The 15,353-nt window shown below is 41.8% G+C and overlaps 2 protein-coding genes across 4 annotated transcripts; one reads left to right on the top strand and one right to left on the bottom strand.

The window, feature by feature from the left end:
• Nucleotides 1-841: 841 nt before the first annotated feature.
• On the top strand, nucleotides 842-9,418 carry ACOD1 (aconitate decarboxylase 1). Of its 2 annotated transcripts, XM_053972071.1 has the most exons (6): nucleotides 842-890; nucleotides 2,297-2,458; nucleotides 3,547-3,636; nucleotides 5,634-5,839; nucleotides 6,375-7,316; nucleotides 9,406-9,418. In XM_053972071.1, exons 1-6 carry the CDS (start codon nucleotides 861-863, stop codon nucleotides 9,416-9,418), a joined length of 1,443 nt encoding a protein of 480 aa, XP_053828046.1. In that variant the 5' UTR covers nucleotides 842-860. The 2 variants fall into 2 exon arrangements, with proteins under 2 accessions (XP_053828046.1, XP_053828045.1); XM_053972070.1 differs by lacking the exon at nucleotides 9,406-9,418 and having other exon boundaries at nucleotides 6,375-7,329.
• On the bottom strand, nucleotides 8,946-14,883 carry LOC128804378 (glutamine amidotransferase-like class 1 domain-containing protein 3, mitochondrial). 2 transcript variants are annotated; one of them, XM_053972078.1, is made up of 4 exons: nucleotides 14,709-14,883; nucleotides 12,580-12,751; nucleotides 10,136-10,340; nucleotides 8,946-9,239 (listed from the first exon to the last, which is right to left on the bottom strand). In XM_053972078.1, exons 1-4 carry the CDS (start codon nucleotides 14,814-14,816, stop codon nucleotides 9,047-9,049), a joined length of 678 nt encoding a protein of 225 aa, XP_053828053.1. In that variant the 5' UTR covers nucleotides 14,817-14,883; the 3' UTR covers nucleotides 8,946-9,046. The 2 variants fall into 2 exon arrangements, with proteins under 2 accessions (XP_053828053.1, XP_053828054.1); XM_053972079.1 differs by lacking the exon at nucleotides 8,946-9,239 and adding an exon at nucleotides 9,282-9,637.
• Nucleotides 14,884-15,353: the final 470 nt, after the last annotated feature.

Below are 15,353 nucleotides of genomic sequence, written 5' to 3'. Positions count from 1 at the left end.
TGATTATTTTACAAAATTATTTTTGATAATTTTACAAAATTATTTGGAGCTATTCTCAGTAAAGGGCTGAGGTTCCTAGACTGTTTTAGGCAGCACTTATCGTGGAAGTACAAGGCTGCAATTCCGATATCTGATGCTTTGTTCCCTAACCCAGGTGATTCCCATGCTTCAGACATCATTACTTATTTACTTCAGAATTATTCAGTGCCCCCTAGTCATGCTCCTGTGGGGTCTGCTCCCTTCCTGATGGGCTAGGCAGGGATTTCTCACTCACTATCTATTGCTAACACAAGTGATTCATGCTGTTAAAACACTGCTAAGTGCTAAGAACTGCCTTAATCCAGTTTATGGTCTGAAACTCTTATGGCATGCATTTCCCAAGTCTGAATTGTATGTGTTAGAGAGGAGACATATAGCAAAAGAAGGGAAAAAAAAAAAAAACAAACCAACAAAAAAAACCCCAGGTTGTTTAAGCTAAAACAACCTTTGCCATCTTCTAGTCTAGTACTGGACTTTCCCAACCAGTAGAGCTATCCATGTATTACTGTGGTTCTACACAGCTCTCCATGCTACCAAATGAATCAGTTTCTCTCTGGTAATGAATGTATTCATTTGCACAACATGTAAACATTACTTCCTATCACATGTGTCCCAGAGGTTTATAGTGCAATTAGTCAGAGAAAAGTTGAAAGTGAAGCAAAAAGAACATTTACAAGCAGAAGAGGAAATGGGCAGGACAAGATGCATAAGTGGAAAGGCCTAATATTCCTTCCCCCACCTCAGATAGACACATATAAATAGTGAGAGAGTGAGTTCCCCTGCTCACTGACCACCACTCATTTGCTGCATCTCTCTGGGACATGCATCACCCCTTCAAGATGTGGGCAAAGGTACTGTATTGTTTCCTTGCACTGTAAGATGCGATTCTCTATTTAAGCTTTCGTATCCTCACTCCAAATGTTGCAGTTGGTGACCACCATACAATGGGATAAATGGTTCACCTGCTTTAAACTGCTTGTAAGTGCTTCCTCAAGATAATCATAATGCTTCACTGCAAGTGTGAGTGAGAACTTGTATGTAATAGTGGGTACAATTCTGGTCACCATTGCTAGAGAAAGAGGAATGCAGTGTGAACAACGCAATGAAAATATACGAGCATAGTAGGGGTGAGTCCATATTGTAGAGGAACACAGTTTGGTTTGCTTACCTCAGCAAAATGAAGGCCAAAGAGCAATACCAACACTGTGTGGGTATGTGCAGGGGAGTAAAGGAAGGGGAATGAAGAGGGAAAATGAAAGGAGATAATTTCCAAAGAGAGAGAAAATATTCATTACTGCCCATATAAAAAAAGAAACTGTGTGTATAGATTGGTTGTAAATAATGTGTACCTCTGCACTGGGACATTTCTAATGGCCCAGGAAGGGAAGTTTTAGACCATTTTCTAATACAGGTACTAACAGCAGCTCACAGCCAAGAAGCAGGTTGAATTTGCATAATGGGTCATTGCTCAATAGGAGAGGAAAATAAATATATATCATTCCCAGATCAGCAGGATCCAGGAACAAGGAGCCACTGCTTTTCAAAGAGGCAAGATCTTGTCTTGGAGAAAAGCTGGGACTGCTGCTGAGAGTGAATTCAATGGGAGCTGGGAGCTATGAGCAATATGTGCAAGGTAGTGCTGCCAACTCCTGCTTCCTACTGAGCTCCAAGCTCAGCAAGATTTGGGATAATAAGGCTGCCAGTCAGGGAGATTAAATTTTGCCTTCTTGTGTGGTAGTGGGTGCATTGGCTTGAAATGCTACTCTCTCACTGATTTCAATAGCAACAAGTAGGTGCCATGGGAAAGACAGATGTTTTTACTCCTATTTGGGGTGGATGTGTGTGTGTGAATAGTCATTAGAGATGAAATGGGGATGAGATAGAGATGATAGAGATAATATTGCATAGTTATAGCACCTGCAGTGCATACTCCCAAGGGCTCAGGGAGAAAGTAGAAGAAATACAGAACAGAAAAGGATAATGATGAAAGCATAAGTAAAATATAAATAACACTGTGACATTTCTGGGAATAAAAAGAGGAAGAATTCAAACCATGGTTTTGCTGATGCAATTCATGTAAGCAGGGGCAGAAATGGCCAGTGTGCTAGACAGTAGCCCAAAAACTGAAAGGAAAAAAAAAGAGGAAAGAAAAGGAAAAAAAAAAAAAAAAAAAAAAAAAGAGGAAGATAATAGAGTGTTTGTTTTAAATATAGAGAAATATCTACTTCTTCTTTTTCTTTATTTTTTCCCTTCCCAGACAGTTACAGGAAATTTTGCCAAGGTGATTCATGGTTTGAATGCAAATCAGTTGACAGATCAAGTAATTCAGAGAAGTAAGCAAATGATTCTGGATACTCTTGGAGTGGGGCTTCTGGGTACCAGCACCGAGGTCTGCCACAAAGTGGCACAGTACAGCAAGGTAAGCTGTCTGGCATTCATAGCACACACTAAGGTTTAGCTTTAAGAAAGTAAGGGAAAACTTGGGCAATGAAAAGGAAATTTTGCCATGGTGAAATTCTTTCACAGATGGAGAGAAATTGTGTTCTTCCCACTGGAGACAGTGAAACTTCAGTGCTCAAATTACTTTTCACTCTGGATGGGCAAAAGTCTGTGTATCACTCTGTATGCTAAGATCCCCCTCTACAAACACAGCCAACTAAGAACCTCTTCCTTTCTTTCACCTATGATATCTTATTAAAAACATCAACAAAGTAAGCATCACTTATCACCAGCCTTTCAAATCAAGGAACTGTTAAAGAGAAGGGGAGTTAGCAGTGGGTTACTTGCAGTAAAACATAATTGTCTGAGGTGCACTCGCCATTAGCTTCTCCTCTAGTCTTGCTCTCCTCAAACTAGTGGAGTAATTGACCCTGAAAAGAAGCCTTCCCAGCACAGGAGTGCATCAATGAGGAGAAGTTCAGCCCACTGTTTGATCGTTCAGACCTGTCTGGGTGGACTTGTCCTCCAGAGCTCTGTGTGCCAGTTAGTCTCTTCCCACATAGAATTCCCCTTTCCAAACCAGGGTAGTTTATGCCCTTTTATTCAGTTTGCAGCACCAGGAGGCCATCTATCGTTTACTCAGGGTCTTACAAAAACACAGAAAACAAAACCCTTTAATGAGACATCTCCCCCAACAAGATGATGACAGTCCCATCATCATTTAGGTTGGACTTGATGATCTCCGAGGTTTTTTCCAACCCAGCTGATTCTGTGATTCTGTCGATGGGTGGTGAGAAGGGACATCAGTGGCCAGAGGTTGTGTGAAGGTACTGAGTGGCCTCGTGGGTGGTGTTGGTCTGCTCCCAAGCTCTGTTTGGGTGGAACAGGACATAAGCCAACAGGAAACTTACCTTCTTTTCAGACTTTCTGAAAGAAACGTATTTTTCTCATAAAAGGGAGCAGTTAGGTCCCCAGAGGACATGGTCTGCTCTGAGTTACATCAGAGATACAATGCACATTTATCCTTATGTTCAGAACTTTGAATTAATTTATGTCAATTTGTTTCAGATCTACAGCTCAGATTTATCCAGTACCATCTGGGGCCACTTGGATTTCCGACTGCCTCCTCTGTATGCAGCTTTTGTGAATGGAGTGGCTGTAAGGGATGCTCTTTTATTTGCTCTGAAATCATACAAATTGATGTCATTCTTGCTCTATAGAGAACAGAATGTTCCAAAAATAGTAGCTTATTCTGAAGCCTGCTACAAAACTTTTCTAGACTATTCTCCTAATGTGCTTCAACTTCCTTCCAGTGAGTCTGAACTTAAGGTATAATATATGTATGATCCAACACAACAGCATCCCTTACATTTAATGTGGGACCTGGGGTTGTTGTCCAGTGTCAGAACTCTACAGCTTACAACCTGGTAACCTTGTAGGAAGGCAATAGCCTTGTTGTAGCTGTTTAAAAAGGCACCCTCTAGCTCTAGCTCTTTTCACTGGGATCTGAATTTTGTGCCAACTGGCAAAGTACAGTTACAGAAAAACACAGATGCACATATAGATACATACAGACATAATATCACAAGGCAACTTCATCTTCAATTATGCAGTTTCCAAAAGCCAGTGATATATTTTGGACATGCACTTTGTCATTAAAGCAATAACTGATTCCCCAGACATTTGTCTAAATTCAGATTGAGGCGTTTGAAATTGAAAGATGCACAAGAGGTGGGGTAGACAAATTTGGCAATTATGCAAAACTAGGAAAGGTGACCAACCAAGGAAATAGTAATATTAAGCCTATTTAAATTAGTGTGACAACAATATCAGAGGTCCAATTTAACAGCTCATTTCCAATGTAGAGAAAATTACCTTGGAAATGAGATCTGGTACCACTCAGCTCCTAGCAGCCCTTATGATATTCAGATCTGGCTGTTAGCATATATATGATCAGTTTATATCTTGGTCATAGGTCAGTTTAAGCACTTACTGAATACACCAGAAACACAGCTTACAGGGCCTCAACTTTCCTTATCCTGCACTGCAGGGCATCTTCCCAGATGGCATCAAAGGTTTTCAAGGCAGACACTGCATTTTCTTCTATCTGTTTAGAAACAGTCCTCAAAAATGCATAATCACAGTATTACAGGGCAAAATCTGACTGCTGGGGAGCCTGACCACTTTCACAGCTTGCCTTGAAGTTAAGACATGAGTGAACAGATGCGGAAGTTCCGTTTTTGAGGTGTTTTACTATACTATATAAAAAAAATGCTGTCCCTCATGCTCTCAGGTCTTTGGGGGTTCTCAAAACTTTGCAGGAGGAAGGAATGTGCCTAATAAGCAGTACATTACAGACACTGACTGCACTGTTGGGGACCATCTGCTGCCAGACCAGCAGCCATATGCCATGCTAGGAACACCTGAAACCTTCCTGAGCAGCTAGGTTCTGGATGTGGAAAAGAGAAGGCACCACTTGGGATACTCTCTTGAGCCAAGCAGCTCGTTCCACATTCAGACTGTAGCTTTCTCCTACTCCCAGCAACTCCAGAGAATCTGTTTTCTTGTGTGACAGGTCTTGTTTCAATGTGCTGAAAATTCAGGCTAAAGCCTCCTGTATGTTTGCAGGCTTGTGCCTGTTGACAGTGGATGGTTGCAGCAGAGAAATAGCTCTGATGATATAAATTCCATTTAGTAGTATTTAACTGCTAGATTTTTATGGTGCAAGTCCTAATAGCAGCATTAGTTGCAGCACTGGTGATGTAATTTCATTGTGTTTATATTTCATTATGATTTAGGGAAAGAGAAAACTCACTGTTCACATGGTGGACCTAGAACAGCTGCTTTAATTATAGTAGTCTAATTAAAGTAGCAAAAGCCAACTGCAGAAAAAAGGAATCACTGTCACACCGGTTTCAGGCAGGTACAAATTGAATTAAATTATTCTCCTTTGAAGCAAGACCTCTGCTGCATTGTCACTTCTCAGACAGCCATGTTGGGAATAAAGGTCTTTAAAAGACTTTTGAAATTTTTGTTTTCTAAGGAAGATCTAGTTCTTTGGTACTTTTTTATACCAGTTACAGTAGTTTCATTTGACTGAGGCAACCTTGCAAAATCAGAGTTTATTTCTATACCAATGCTTCTCTTTCTATTAGGTGCACTCAATGGACTTTGATGACACCTGGCATCCAGCCACACACCCATCTGGGGCTGTGCTCCCTGCAGTGATTGCACTCTCAGAGGCTTTTCCTCAGAAGAAAAAAATCTCAGGTCTTGATCTGCTCTTAGCTTTCAATGTGGGAATCGAAGTGCAAGGCAGGTTGCTGCACTTCTCCAGAGAAGCCAGGAATATTCCAAGAAGGTACATAGAAATGTTTAAAGTAGAAAGTGGAATGAAGGTGGTTTTTAATTAGTGCTAATATGCATAATTAAATGTCAGTTAACATACAGGTGGCACGGGTATTTGTATTTCCCGAGCTGTTTGTCTGGAAATTTAGGGAAGGCTCATTTGACTCCTAACTCTTTAGCTAATAGATTTTTTTTTTAAAGCATTGACCAATTCACAATGAGGCAATGATCTCCCTACTTTGAATTTTTATAGATTTATAATAATATATAAATTAAATAATACTTTATATTTGACTATAAATTTGCTTTAAACTATGAGCACCACTAATGTTTCAGTTGCTTTCTGGGAAGGACTTACTACAAGCAGTACTATTCCAGTTTTACTTTTTCCTGGGGAAAAGTAACTCTCAGGCCCACACATGAATGCTGAATGTATATTTCTTTATGGTCCAATCCATTTCCCATGGCAATGAATGAAAAGCTTTTGTAGAGAGTGAATTTGGGTGAGTTTTTGAAATCTGGTAATGAAGATACTTTTGTTTTCTCAGGTTTCACCCACCAGCTGTGGTTGGTACCATGGGGAGTGCAGCAGCTTGTGCTAAACTGCTAGCTCTTGACCAGCTGGAATGTAAAAATGCCTTGGCTATTGCTGCCTCCTATGCAGGTGCCCCACTGGCTAATGCAGCAACCCAAATAAAGCCCCTCCATGTTGGGAATGCTGCCAAGCATGGACTGGAAGCAGCTTGCTTAGCTTTACACGGCCTTCAAGGGAACAAACAGATCTTGGACATGGAGTCAGGGATGGGTGTGTTTTATACAGATTACAACCCACAGACCCTGCCAACCTTGCAGTCCTACCCCTGGCTCTTGGACCAGCAAGATGTGGCCATCAAACGCTTTCCTGCTCATCTTGCAACACACTGGGTGGCTGATGCAGCATCTTCTGTTAGGAGGAAGCTTGTGCAGAGCAGTGAGAACTTGCTTCCCCTTGATAAAATTGAGAAAGTCATTCTCAAAGTCCCTGAGGTCAGATATGTGAACAGACCCAGCCCAGCCTCAGAGCATGAAGCACGACACTCCTTCCAGTTTGTTGCATGCTCCACTTTGCTGGACGGCAGCATGTCAGTCCAGTCCTTTGCCAGCGAGAACATTCACCGGCCAGCCTTGCGGGAGCTCCTCTGCAAAACACAGCTGGAGCACCCTCCTGACAACACCCCCAGCTTTGACAGCCTTTACTGCGAAGTGAGTGTCACACTTCAGGACGGCAACACGATCAGCGACTGCTGCACTACCTTCTACGGGCACTGGAGGAAACCTCTGAAAAAGGAAGACTTGGAGAAAAAGTTTCAATCCAATGTGCTTGGCATCCTGCCCACAGAAGCCATGGAAGGCATTATAGAGACTGTGTACAACCTGGAAAAAGTAGAGGACTGTTCTGTATTAAGTACATTTCTATCAGGACAGTCACCTAGAGCGCTTCCAGGGAAGCTGCTCTTCCTTTGAGTGCTCCAGCCAACAGCTACATGCTCTTCACAAAGCCAATGCAAAATTCAGGACAAACTCTTAGTGACAAAATTAGTGACTCAAGCATTTCTAAGTAAGACTCCCATAACACAAGAACTATATTCAGTCCAATATTGTGGGTTTTGACTAAATAATTTGGTGTTTATGTGCCCAGCTTAGCCAGGCCAAACAGAAGATCCTCTGGTGGGCACAGTCGACTCCAGCTATCTTTGTACCTTTAGAGGCAGAGCACTCACTGCTTGCCCACAGCACAAAAATCTCCCCGCTCCTCTGCCAAAAATCTGTGTTCTGCTTCTCCTAAATAACTCCATACAGGAAATCCAAATTCTGGAAGAGTATGGAAGTGCTGTGTCCTTGAAAATCATCACGGTTAGAAGTACAGAGAATGAAAACCTTTTCATAATTATTTCTGTAGATTTATCTCTACAACCTCCTTGTAGAAGGAACCTGTTATGCCTGAGCGTTGACATTTGTGCTAAAATAAACAGAGCACATGTAGGGAGGGGTAGCACTCAATACTCTGTAGCATGTCAGGTGTCACTGTAGCCATTGCTCTTGCACTGAGGCAGCAAAGGCCCGGGCCCAGCCTGATCACACGAGTGCTGAGCATGAGGGACAGCTCCACACGCCTCATCATAAAGGCATTATTTCCCAATTCCACCTGTCGGCTCCTCTGTGCTACAGGTCTGTTCCTGTTTTATTCCTGCCCCAGTTATATGAGACACTGAGCAGATGACATCAGTTTAGATTACTTCAGGTCCAGCAGTGTGGGCTACACTACACAGAACAGGAGTGAGAGAGACCTGTGAACACCTGTGAGACAACTCAGTGTCCACAGTGAACCCAGATAATCAATTCTGGGAATTTTTTGCTCCTCCAGGAGTATAGGGCCTTGCCACATTGAGCTTCTAAGGGAAGATGCTAACCCTTTGTCCACATTTATAAGACCAAACCATGTTCTCTAACACATATAAAATTGTCCTCCTCAAGACACTAAACAATGTATGCCAAAAAAAATTACAAAATAAATCTAATTCATTTTACTAAATAAATCGGAAATTACTTCATTTATTAGCACAAAACTTGTGTATTTTCCACATGCAATGCATTCATTTGTGCTGCATCTTGGTTTATAAATTTGGTTTACCTAGGGGCTCTGTAAAATTTCAGAAGTCCATAAGTAATACTTGCTTAAAGACTTTAAAGGGGAAAAAAGAACCCAAATAACCACATTCTTTTATTTTTCCCTTCTAATTAGAAATCAGAATTGAATTATTCACCTATAATGATGGTAAACAGACTCATTTACAGCTACTTCACTTGTAATTGCAGCTGGGTAACAGCAAATATGAATTATTGATAACCATTAATAATGTGATAAAACCCCATTGCCCATTCAGTCTTTTTAAGACTGAATACATTTGGATTCATTAAAAAAAAAACCAAACTAAAACAAAAACAAAGGAACTCCCCCCATCACCTTCAATATATGGTTTCTATTTTTAAAAAGAAATAAATAGGTTAAATTCAGCAGTAACCATCTGATGTATAAAACATTAAAAAACACCCCACCACACCAAACAAACCAGGAACTGTGAAGTTTAGCAGTTGCATTATTTTATTAGTTCAATCTAAGGAAGCTAAATGTTTATGCTTAGCTACACTGATTTCCTTGGAGAAGTCTGTACGCTTCTAGTCAGGCAAGCTTCAGGACTTCTTGTACCATTGTTCCAATTCCATCAAAGATTTCATGCAGAGGAGCCTTGCACATGAAAGCACAGGTAGTAACTATTTTATTGGCTTTATCCACGTGGGATTCATTTACATTTTTGCAAATGTGCTTACATCCAAGCTCTGCTATAGCAGATGCCGTTTCAGCATCAGGAAATCTGTAAATAAAAAGACTTTAATTAATATAAAGCAATGATACAGCCATAAAATTCTGCACACATAATTTGAATGAGAGAACTATAATAATATCTATGTGACTCTTTAACTGATGATGACAAGGGAGTTAAAGAGGCTGCTACTATCAGATTTTCCTATCCCCTACAGACACATCAAGTGATCTAATACCTTTGAAAACAAGGTCTGAAATATGGAGCTACAATATGTAAGAAGCTACAAGAGTTTTTAACAATCTTTACCTAAGTTTGGAAGATGATACCAAGTGCAGCCATAACTGATCTTTAGAAGCTTGAGAGAAGCCAGCTGAAGTTGCAACCTTTTCCAACACCTCCATGTAAGGTGCTCCTCTGGAATCTCTAGAGATTTTGGTTTTTCCTTTCTGATAAGGAAGGAACAGATGCAATCTGTTCTGAACAAAATCCCCCACTACGGCTGCTGTTAAATTTAATTCAGAAGTTTTATTGGGAGTTGACAGCTCTTGAAGCAGTACTGATTTCTGCCATGCCCTGTTCTCACTCCCTCCCCTAAAGTGGCCCCAAACCACTACCACCAGAAAAACTTTTTTAAAAATCCCTGAGTTAACAGTTGGGCTCACTCATCCTAGAGGACTTTTCCAACCTAAACAATTCCATGACATCACAGATCAGTGTATATCTGGTTGTAGCATCACAAGTCACCCGACCTCATGGATTCATTCTGTCTGCCCCGAGAGTTCTGTGCCTATTACTATTATTCTAGTGAAAATTATCACTAATTTTTCTTAAAAGTAACTAAGTTCCCCCAGGTTTACTGGTACCGAAGAGACTTTTGCACAGAAGCCTGTCCACTTCCTAATCATAATTCCGATGCAAATCATCTCCATTCATTTCCTTCTTACCTTCCATCTACGTTTTTATCCTGACCAACTGTAACCTCACAACCAGGAAAGACTTTGGCTGCCAGAACTGGTGATATACAGCACAAACCAATGGGCTTTTTAGCACTGTGGAAGGCCTGGAGTGTGGAGTTCACGTGCTCGTTGACAGTACAGTTCTTGCCATCTACAGCCCAGGAACACAGATTCTTTGCTACACCAAAACCACCTAAGAAAAAAAAAAAACAAAAAAACAAAAAACAAAAAAAAAAAAACCAAAAAAAAAAAAAAAAAAAAACAAAAAAAAAAAACCAAAAAAAAAAAAAAAAAAAAACCACCACAAATCAAAACCAAAAAGCTCAAATATAAGGCACTGCTAAAAGCTATTAAATTTGGTAACAGCACACACCAAACAGAAGTTCTTTTTTAAAACATAATCTTGATATCCGTGGGACTGTTAAGTAACTGTACTGAAAGCCTTACAATGCCACTGTAACCTGTAAATGATGGGTTTACAATGTTAAAAGTTTAACTGTGCACTTTTTTATACCATGTAGGTTATACATAGGCCAGAAGGTTTAACCTTGTTTCAAAAAGCAACAAATAGACAAACAGGAAACCTCACGTTTGTCTGCTAGTCACTAGAACAGCTGTACCACCTGTCGTGCACTCAATAAGGAAGAGGGACCAGAAGACCAGTATTAGTTAAAAGCACAAGTATGGAATTCATGGGAGTAATGCAAACAGTGATTTGACCCTCTATATTAATGAACTCTCAAGTTTTACTTTGATGCTTAAACAATTATAGACGAGCTTTTCTTCTTCCCTAGAACTACTTTTCAACTTCAAAAAAAGCCATTAACACAATAAAAAAACACAGGGGATTTTATGCAAAATGGACATTATAACGTATGGTATTCTAAGACAAAAACTTGTAAATTATAACATAATTTCCTATTAAAAATAGTGCTGATTTGTCTTTCTAGAAATTAGTTTTAACAATCCTTTAGGTACATTTAATCTTCATTTAATTGTATAAGCAGATTGTATTTTACAGCTCCTTTGTCTGCTGGATTTATAACCACCAGAATAATCAAAGTGAGGTTATTCCACATGGAATGTGCATAGCATCAACTTTTGTCCAATAAGTATAAAGAAATTTCCACAAGTACTTCAACAGACAACATCAAGAAGCTTTGCATTTTTAATATTTTTCCCTTTCCTGGTTTGCTCACTTTCAAGTGTTATCTGAAATCTCTGAGGTAAGATTTTAATTTTCAAACTAAATAGGGTTTATTTCCCTCTAACAGTTATTACAGCAATCCCCCTGAGCCTGGGTTATAACAGCATGAAATTAATGTGCAAAACATCTGTGATTCTCTACTTGCTCCTGATCAGTGACTCACTTAAAGTGCAGGCAGAATTGTTTCTCTGTGTTATACACACACTCCCTCTGCTGGCCTTACAAGAGTATGAAAACCTCAAAATTAACACTTAGGCCCAGTCATGAAGGCAGTAGTTAACAGTGTGGATATTCTCAGTTCAGTCAGAGAGAAAAAGAGAAAGATTTCTGCCAGGCTAAGCCTGGAAAAAGTCCAGGAGGAATGTAAACAATCTATTATCTTGCTTTCTGTTCATACTGTTTATAGGTATGTTCTACCACACTGACCTAAGACCAGTGTACCAATCAAGTGAAATGTTTTTACTCTAACACCAATGGAACTAATGTTCACGATGTTCTCTATAAAAGAGAGAAGTGCTCTTGAATAAACGCTCATTTTGCCTTCTGAAATCGTGCGAGTCATTTCGCCCGTCCCTGGCTCAACAGCGTCAAACAGTACTGAATATTCTGGAAAGCGATCTTCAGCAAGTCACAATTTCCTCGTGATGCTCTGGCTTCTTCATTTCTAAAAGTGATTACAATTACCTCTGTCTGGAATGAAATTTTGTGATCTCTAAGTAAAAAATTATCCATAAACATGTTTAGTACAACTTGATCAGCAGCTGAGTAGATACATAATTAAACAGAATGTACTCCCATCTGACATGGAACATAATCTATCTGGCAACCTGCTATTCTGCCAACATTTTCAGAGGCCCTGAAATTAAGGCATTGCCATGTAACTGAGTTCTGATCCAATTTTTGTACTCTGGTCAGGGTTCTTGTCCACAAGTAAGTAGTGAAGTTTTCACAACCTGCAGTAAGAAGGAACGGTGGGATGCATAACTTAATACCAAAAGAACACTCTGGCATTTTAACTTAATGAACAATGAATCAATAAATGTACTGAGTTTAAAAATCACAAATCATTTTCTTTTGAAAGATGAGCTCAGCTGGTCAGAGCATGGTGCTAATAATACCAAGGTTGTGGGTTCAACCCCTGTGTGGGCCATTCACTTAAGAGTTGGACTCAATGATCCTTGTGGGCCTTCCAACACAGAGTATTGTGTGATTTTGTGATACCTACCAGGGAAAATGACAGCATCAAATTCACTAGCTTTTAGTTCAGCCAAATCCTGAATGTTTCCCCTTGCCAACCTGGCACTTTCAATTAACACATTTCTCTTCTCTTCTGCTGGACTTCCTTTTAGGTGATTGACTACATCCCTTTGCTCAATATTTGGGGCAAATATCTTCACCTAGGAAGAGAGCAGAAGCAATTCTGAATGAATGTAAACAAAACTCATACATATTTGTCACAATAAAGATCATTCAATGAAAACAGGTTTTGTCCCTGAAGCCTCTTATCCAAGTTAAGCAAATTCCACAGTATGAATCTAGCACATTAAATACCTAAAGCAACATGTGATATATTAGGATGGGTAAACACAGGCATTGTTCCCATCCTATTCCTGCAGCATTTTGACAGGAGAGTATTCTTATGCCAACATCAAGCTAACTGATTTTGCCAGGGCAGATAATGCCAAGGACAAACACAATTTACAAGGACACCACAATTTATACTAGCAGCCCAATTGGACATACAGCTGACTTTGAAGAAATATTGCTCTTAACTGTTATGGGATGAAAATGCTAAAAAAGTTTGACATAAGAAAGTTAAAGATGCAATTTTTACAAGCATTTCTAGAGCAAACATTAGAGTTACCAGCTGTCCTAAAACACCAGCAGCAGAAAGGAAGACCAAAACACAGGAGAACCAATTTTGGTTAGAAACAAAAGGAGGACACTGCATCAGAATATAAAGCTCTGTGACAGGTGTACCACAGGGGCTGTTTTCCTGTGTCTGTTTTGAAGCTTCCTTTGCAAACTTCTCAGAGATGACAATTTTGTGCTAAATATGAGAATGCTGCTGCTACTATCAGACACCTGAGTGTGGCTACACACAGACAGTGACCAGCTTCTGCCATCTGAAGCCACAGATGGGACCAAAGCACACCACTACATCCTGGCCCAGGATTCTCTGACAAGTCCCACCTTACCAAAGAGAGCCTGGAAAAAGTGAGCAGAAAACAAGCAGGTGAACCCCAGTGACGGCTGCAAAAGCAATCAGAAAGAAAGAAGACAAAGCATTTTAACCCATATTCAGCTCCCTGTGGCCAGAGAAGAAGGGACAGGTCTCCAGCTCCTCCTTGTTCCCAGCTTCACAGGATCACAAAATTGCTAGGGCTGGAAGGGATTTCTGGAGATGATCCAGTCCAACCCCCCTGACCAGGCAGGGTTACCTAGAACAGGCTACACAAGAATGCATCCAGGTAGGTTTTGGATATGTCCACAGATGGAGACTCCATGACCTCCCTGGGCAGCCTGTTCTCATGCTCTGCCACCTTCAATGTAAAGAAGTTCCTCCTGATGTTAACATGAAACTCCTTGTGGTTTAGTTTATAGCCATTGCTCCTCACCCTGTCACTGGGCACCACTAAAAAGTCTGGCACTGTTGCCCACAAAACTGGATTCATTACCTGGTGTGTGACAAGCAAATAACTAAACACTCAAGAGAGACACAGATTATTTATTTCAGAGTCGTGCAAGCCTGGGTGTTCAGTGGTATTCCACAAATCAAGCACACCCACTGGACTTTTTATGCCATTCAGAGACCTCTCCAAGTGCAGCCCCTCTGTTATGATTGGCTAGTCATTGCCATGCAAGTTTTGTATCTCAGTTAACTTCTACACGTGCTCAGGGGAACGGTCCTCACCCGGGCAGGGTTCTCTATGACCTGCAGGCATGACTTTTAGTGTAATAATTTAGTTGTATTAATGAGACCCCTTTTCAGTCTTGCCTCCAGCTGCCTGTGCGACCTGAACTCCTGTCAAGGAGCCAGGCAGGTCTTTGGGCGGGGATGAGTAAATCAGGGGAGAGGGCAACATAAAGAGAGAGGTTATGGCTGAACGGGCTTTGTAGGGTGCAGTGGCGGCGCAGGGAGCACCGCAAACCGAGAGGGGCTCCGGTCCCACAGAGAGGGGAACTCTCGGCTGCTGTGTCGCACACCGCACGACGGGCCACACGCACACACAGACAGACACACGCACACACAGACAGACAGACACACACACACACAGACACATACACACACACACAGACACAGACACATACACACACACAGACACACCCCCACACCCCACCACCCTCCGCTACCTCCGCGCCGCTGCGGCTCAGGTGCACCAGCGCCGCCGACGCCTCGTGAATCTCGCTGCCATCGAAGACGCCACAGCCGGCGAGCACCAGCGCCACCCGCTTGCCCATGGCAGCCGCCCCTCAGGCCCGGGAAGGAGCTGCGCCAGGCGGCGGGCCCGGGCCTGGCACCACTGTCCCCGCCCCCTCTCCTCCTCCTCTTCCCCCTCCTCCTGCCGCGCCTGCGCCGCCGGGATCTGCCGCTGTCTCCATCTTCTGCCAGCGTACGGGCGGGCGGGGCGGAAAATAAAAGAGGAAATCTGGAAAACAAATGGCATGTGCCTCTAGTTTTAAACAAAACAGGCTCAGACGTATTTTCGGCCTCACGCCTGGCCTGGCCCGCGCCCCGCAGCGGGGCTGTGACGGGCGGGTGCCGCACGGTGACCTTCGGTGTGTTGTAGAACGCGCGCGTTCCTGTCGCTAGTCCCAAATTTGCCGAGCCTCGCAGAGCCTCAGGGGGGTGCCTGTGAGGTGGGTTTGTTTTGTGCGTAGGGCTATAATTGTGTAAAGAAATCGGCTTCCAAATTGCTTTGAAAGCCAAAGAAAAAAAATGGAGTTTGGTAAGGGGCCGCGGTACTGCTGGGTCCTGATGCTGTTCCGTTTCAGTGA

Source organism: Vidua macroura, chromosome 2 (genome assembly GCF_024509145.1).
Source record: "Vidua macroura isolate BioBank_ID:100142 chromosome 2, ASM2450914v1, whole genome shotgun sequence".
NCBI lineage: Eukaryota > Metazoa > Chordata > Aves > Passeriformes > Viduidae > Vidua > Vidua macroura.
The sequence above is the reverse complement of the archived record's forward strand: the minus strand, read 5'-3'. Positions and strand labels throughout refer to the sequence as shown.

Excerpts from the sequence above, each read along its gene's own strand:
- ACOD1 (XM_053972071.1), top strand. The coding sequence starts at position 861 with ATGCATCACCCCTTCAAGATGTGGGCAAAG. Across the intron at positions 3,637-5,633 it reads CTTTTGTGAATGGAGTGGCT|GTGCACTCAATGGACTTTGA; the intron begins GTAAGGGATGCT and ends TCTTTCTATTAG. Across the intron at positions 5,840-6,374 it reads GCCAGGAATATTCCAAGAAG|GTTTCACCCACCAGCTGTGG; the intron begins GTACATAGAAAT and ends TTGTTTTCTCAG.
- LOC128804378 (XM_053972078.1), bottom strand. The coding sequence starts at position 14,816 with ATGGGCAAGCGGGTGGCGCTGGTGCTCGCCGGCTGTGGCGTCTTCGAT. Across the intron at positions 12,752-14,708 it reads TGAGCCGCAGCGGCGCGGAG|GTGAAGATATTTGCCCCAAA; the intron begins GTAGCGGAGGGT and ends CTCTCTTCCTAG. Across the intron at positions 9,240-10,135 it reads GATAAAAACGTAGATGGAAG|ATTTCCTGATGCTGAAACGG; the intron begins GTAAGAAGGAAA and ends TTTTATTTACAG.